The 5,572-nt window shown below is 36.2% G+C and overlaps 1 protein-coding gene and 1 non-coding gene across 2 annotated transcripts; one reads left to right on the top strand and one right to left on the bottom strand.

Annotated features, from left to right (window-relative positions):
• Window positions 1–2,923: 2,923 nt before the first annotated feature.
• LOC127116266 (small nucleolar RNA R71) lies at window positions 2,924–3,030 on the bottom strand. The gene has a single exon (XR_007801226.1). It is a non-coding gene; the product is annotated as a small nucleolar RNA R71 (small nucleolar RNA).
• Window positions 3,031–3,899: 869 nt separating this feature from the next.
• On the top strand, window positions 3,900–4,765 carry LOC127102297 (uncharacterized). Its single transcript, XM_051039683.1, has 2 exons — window positions 3,900–4,309; window positions 4,456–4,765. Exons 1-2 carry the CDS (start codon window positions 3,900–3,902, stop codon window positions 4,763–4,765), a joined length of 720 nt encoding a protein of 239 aa, XP_050895640.1.
• Window positions 4,766–5,572: the final 807 nt, after the last annotated feature.

The following is a 5,572-nucleotide window of genomic DNA, read 5'->3' as shown; positions in this document are numbered from 1 at the left end:
TCAACAAAAAATACAAGAAAAATGAGATTGATTTGTTTAATTTTTTACTTCTAAAACTATTTTAAAAACTAGTTTGGTAAAAACAAACAAAAGATAGCAAATACCGTGGAAAAAAAGAAAGAGAAAATCAACACAAATATAAAGTGAAATTTATCAACCTGACGGCTAGTCCAATCCCATCATCCTAAAAGTTTTCCACTAATAACAACAACATCCGTTGCACCAACTTTAGTTTTTTAAATAGACCTCATTAATTCGTTTAGGTTTAAATAGTCTCTTGGTCCTTGTAAGTTGGCGAGTTTTTGGTTTTGATCCTTAAATATTTTTCCTTTTTGGTTGAAGTCCTTACATTTTACTTTCTTGTTTGTGTTAGTCCCTAACATCAATGGTTTGTTAAACAAAGCATATGTGGTAGAGAGTGCTAAGTTGGATCTTGTTTTTAAAATTTTATCACGATACATAATATTACACGTGGAAATGCAACATGTGGGTTATTAAAAAGAGGGATGAAATCCAAAATAACTTTCATTTTGCAACTTGTTCCCTCTTTCTTCATCTTCTTAATCTGAAAGTGGTATTTGTTACATTCTTCTTCATCTTCTGATACATACATGGCTTCTTCCTCAACTGCTAATTGTAATATGTTTCAAAACCCAATATATGGTTGCAATAGATCGATGAAATTGTTCATGTCAAACTCACTTGAAAACCCTGAACAGGGATATCGGAAATGTCAAAATTCTAGGTTAATGTCAAGTTGTAAGTTGTTCATATGGGATGATGAACTTGAATGAAACACATCAAGTGAAGTCGGAAATTCAAGTGGATGCAATTGCTAAGAGGTTGTGAAGGATTTAGGTTGCATTGTGATAACGAGAAATTGTATCATGTTTTTAGGCTTATGTTGCATGCTATTCCTCTTTATTTCAATATGTTTTATCACCTTTTAGTTTTTTTTATTCGTTTTGTAGTTGTCAGCTAGTTTCAGTGCGGATTCGAAAATAAATCGGAAAAGAGCAAAAGAATAGCAAAAGACCAAGATTTTTCCCATTTTGCTGATATGGCGTTTGCCGTATGTATATGGAGTTCACCATTGTCTTAGCCTGCCACATCTTAGCCTGCCGTGTTTGGAGGGATATGGAATTTTCCATGTGTATATGCATTCGCCATTCTCAAGCAGATAACAGTTCTACGATAGTGGGCGGCTTTTAGCAGTTTTCTCCAACTTCTTTTCCCTTCACTATGTTTGCACGATCAAGGGAAGTTACAAGGGTGCAAAACTCTATAAACAGGAGTCCTCTGGGTGTTTCAAAGGCATCCAAGTTGTGCAGAAGCTCTGCCGAATCACATTTTAGTATTAAGCATAAATTTACATGTAAAAGTGACAATAACTCACATCGAGGGATTGTCACACTTGTTTTCTTTTTATTTGTATTATACTCTTGGATAAAGAACAAGTCTGTAGACATTTTCATTTCAATTCAAAGTCTTTGTTTCTTTAATTTCAGGTTTTTACCGTTTTATTACTTATGCTTGTTATTGTCGTTACTATATTATATGATATGTTGTTTTTAAGTATAATTGTTTTATCATGTTATTTATAATTATAACTATGTCTTGCTAAATTTGTATGAGTCCCGCGTATGAGGACCGTCGTTATTGACGGGACTCGGTAGAAACAATAGGCGCAATATTATGATTAAATTCTGTTTTGGTTTTAGTTTCCAATTGTATGTTTCATTGTTTTCACATGAGAGTGAAGAACAAACTAAGGTTCTAGCTGATAGTGTGAGAGTGTGAGGAAAGAACCGGATAGTGGAAACTAGACATCGATCCTAAAAATAGAGAGAGCGCTTTAGGTATCATTTAGAATCTCATTGGTTTTCAAATATGCTTTCTAATTAGAACGGGTGAGCGAGAGAAAAATCTGGTGGTTATGATGTGTGAATTTAGTCGAGATTGAGAGAATGTGAGACAGAGTCTTTACAATAATATTTTCTACGGAACTTAATCTAATCATAATCAGCACCCAAATTTTACAAAATCCTTTAGGAACTTGGAATCCATATTCTGGCCTTGTTTTATCATTATTTTCAAACCTTTAGCAATTAGCGTTTATATTACCGTTTGTATCCTTTTAAAATTTATCCTTAGCTTTCCATTGCAACGATAGATAACATTAGTTTTATTTTTAGTCTCTGTGGGTTCGATAATCTTTTAAAACTACGTGATAAACTGTGTACTTGCAGTTATTATCCGACAGACACGTTAGTCGCGATCAGTTTTTGGCGTCGTTGCCAGGAACTAATTTAGTCAATATTGTGATTTCGTTGTTGCGCAGTATAGACTAAGGTAACTTCTATTTTATTTACCCTTCTAAACCGTCAGCTGTATGCCAAGCACTTGCTCACAAGGCGAAAAGCTAGAACAACCAGTTGACGAAGTCGAGTGTTTTATTAATTTACAACGCTGAATTCACAATTTCCGAATTAAGTACAACCTTCCTTTTCCCAAACAAAAATCAGAATCTAAACCAGTTATGGATGAAGGACCATAAAACCGTCCTATTTAAGTATTATGACGTTTCATCGCAAGAAGAACCACACAACAACATTACTGCTCCTACCATCGAACAAAACAATTTCGAATTAAAACCTTCGTTGTTATCAGTCGTTCAACAAAACCAATTTCATGTAGTCATACATACGATCCAAACTTACATTTGTCAGTGTTTATGCAGTACGCAGATATGGTGAAAGCGAATCATGTCATCCCCGAAGCAATTAGACTACGTCTTTTCCCTTTTTCCTTAAGAGATAGAGCTAGAGCTTGGCTCTAGTCTCTACCTTCGAACTCTGTAACCACATGGGACGAGTTGAAGAAACTCTCCTTAGCCCGATATTTCCCACAAAGCAAGACGGTTATGCTAAGAGCTCAAATCAACGGGTTTAAGCAAAAAGACAATGAATCTCTTTTTGACGCTTGGGAAAGATACAAGGACATGAATAGACTCTGTCCACACCATGGACTTGAGCAATGGCAGATTATCTATACCTTCTACAATTGTCTTTTGTACAACACTAAAATGAATTTGAGCGCTGCAGTTGGCGGTGCTTTTATGGACAAACCATATGATGAAACCTATGAACTCATCGAGAACGTGGCTCAAAATCATTTCCAATGGGGAGGTGAACGTATTGTTGTAGAAAAACCAACTCTAAAAGGAGGAATGTATGAAGTTAATGGCATAGATCGCGTCAATGACAAAGTGGACGCACTTACTCAAAAGATCGAAAGCTTAGCCATAACACCAACAACTACAATAGTTACAGTAACAACAAACTGTGAATTGTGTGGAACCCCTGGGCACACTAATGTTGATTTTCAGTTATTGATTGGTATTCCTACCGACCAAGTAAATTATGCTCGGAAACCCATATTCCAACACTTACAATCCTGGCTGGAGAAATTATCCAAATTGTTCTTAGAAAAACAACAATGCTTTGTTTCCTCCAAACCCAACACCTGTTATTCCACCTGGTTATCAGAAAGGAGCCCCTGTTGCTTCACAAGCACCTAAAAAGTCAAATCTAGAGATCATGATGGAAAAATTTATGAATGGTCAAGCTCAACAAAACAAAGATTTCTCAAATCAAAATGCTCATACGAGTGAACTGATGAAATAATTGTCAAGTAAACTTGATGCTATGGCTACCCATAATAAAATGTTAGAAACCCAAATTTCCCAAGTAGCCCAATAACAAGCAACAATAGCAGCCCCAACTGGAGTATTTCCTGGGCAACCACAACCTAACCCAAAAGGCCATGCTAATGCTATTACACTATGAAGTGGGACAGAATTAGATGAACCGATTGAACCAAGACTCCAAAATCCAGCCATGTATCAAAACTCTGGTAAAGGAACTAAAAAGATAAACGAACCAATCCATGATGGAAAGGAAGACAAAGGCGGAGAGGCAGAAGATAAAGAAACACCTTATGTGCCTCCGCCACCATTCAAACCACCTATACCTTATCCTCAAAGACTTGATAAGTCCAAAAATGAAGGACAATTTAAGAAATTCGTAGAACTTCTGAAGCAGCTTGATATCACTATACCATTCACAGAAGTCATTACGCAAATGCCTTCATATGCTAAATTCCTTAAAGAGATCTTATCTAATAAGAAAAAGCTTGAGGATAATGAAACAGTTATGCTTAATGCTGAGTGTAGCGCTATTATTCAAAACAACATGCCTCATAAGTTGAATGACCCAGGTAGTTTTTCCATACCATATGTGATCGGAAAGTTTATCATAGACAAATCTCTATGCGACTTAGGAGCCAGTGTTAGTTTAATGATTTTATCCAGATGCAAGAAACTCAATTTAGGAGAACTAAGACCAATGAAGATGTCTCTACAACTAGTGGATCATTCTGTTAAATTTTCAATAGGTATGCTAGAGAACATTCCCGTTCGTATATGTCAATTCTATATTCCCATCGAATTCGTAATAATGGATATAAAGGAGGATTCCCACATCCCTATTATTTTAGGAAGACCCTTTTAGCCACAGTTGGAGCCATCATAGATGTCAAGAAAGGAAAGCTAACTTTTGAAGTTGGTGAAGAAAAAGTCGAATTTATTTTAGCTCAATTCTTACAGGCGCCAACTATAGAAGATTCATGTTGTTTCTTAGACGTCGTCGAGGAACATGTGAAAGAAATGGAGAGGGAACCATCCAAGTATATTGAAGTACTATAGGGTCCAACGCCTCCCTCATTCAAAGACGATAATTGCATGAGCCATACATAGATGACAATTTGAGGGAATGTCTAGCACTAACGCACAATCCAATGCCATGCCCGAAGAAACCTGTTGTAGAACTTAAAACACTACCCAAAGACCTAAGGTATGACTTCCTAGACACCGAGCTTGAACAACCAGTAATAGTCAACGTTGACTTAGGACATATAGAAACCGAAAAATTGCTTCATGTCTTAAGAAAGTATCCAACAGCTTTAGGCTATAACATCTCGGACCTAAAAGGAATAAGTCCCTTTATATGTATGCATCACATTATGCTAGAGGAGGAATGTAAAACCTCTAGAGAACATCATAGAAGAATAAATCATATCTTGAGTTATGTAGTCAAAAAGGAGGTAGGAAAGCTATTAGAAGCAGGAATTATATACCCAATATCCGACAAGAATTGGGTCAGCCCAGTACATATCATACCAAAGAAGGGAGGTGTTATAGTTATCAGTAACGAAAAGGGAGAATCCATAGCAAAACGAATTCAAACTGGATGGAGGATGTGCATAGACTATAGAAAATTGAATAAAGCCACTCGTAAAGATCATGTTCCATTGCCTTTCATCGATCAAATGCTTGAACGACAGGCTAAACATTCTCATTTCTATTATTTAGACGAATACTCTGGATTCTTCCAAATTCTCATTCATCTTGATGAACAAGAAAATACTACCTTCACTTGTCCTTATGGTTCTATAGCGGTAAATTCAGGACCATCGAGCTGTTAATTATCTCAACATCATTAAAACAAGAGTC

Source organism: Lathyrus oleraceus, chromosome 1 (assembly GCF_024323335.1).
Source record: "Lathyrus oleraceus cultivar Zhongwan6 chromosome 1, CAAS_Psat_ZW6_1.0, whole genome shotgun sequence".
NCBI classification, from domain to species: domain Eukaryota; kingdom Viridiplantae; phylum Streptophyta; class Magnoliopsida; order Fabales; family Fabaceae; genus Lathyrus; species Lathyrus oleraceus.
Note: the sequence above shows the minus strand (reverse complement) of the source record. Positions and strands in the feature narration are given on the sequence as shown.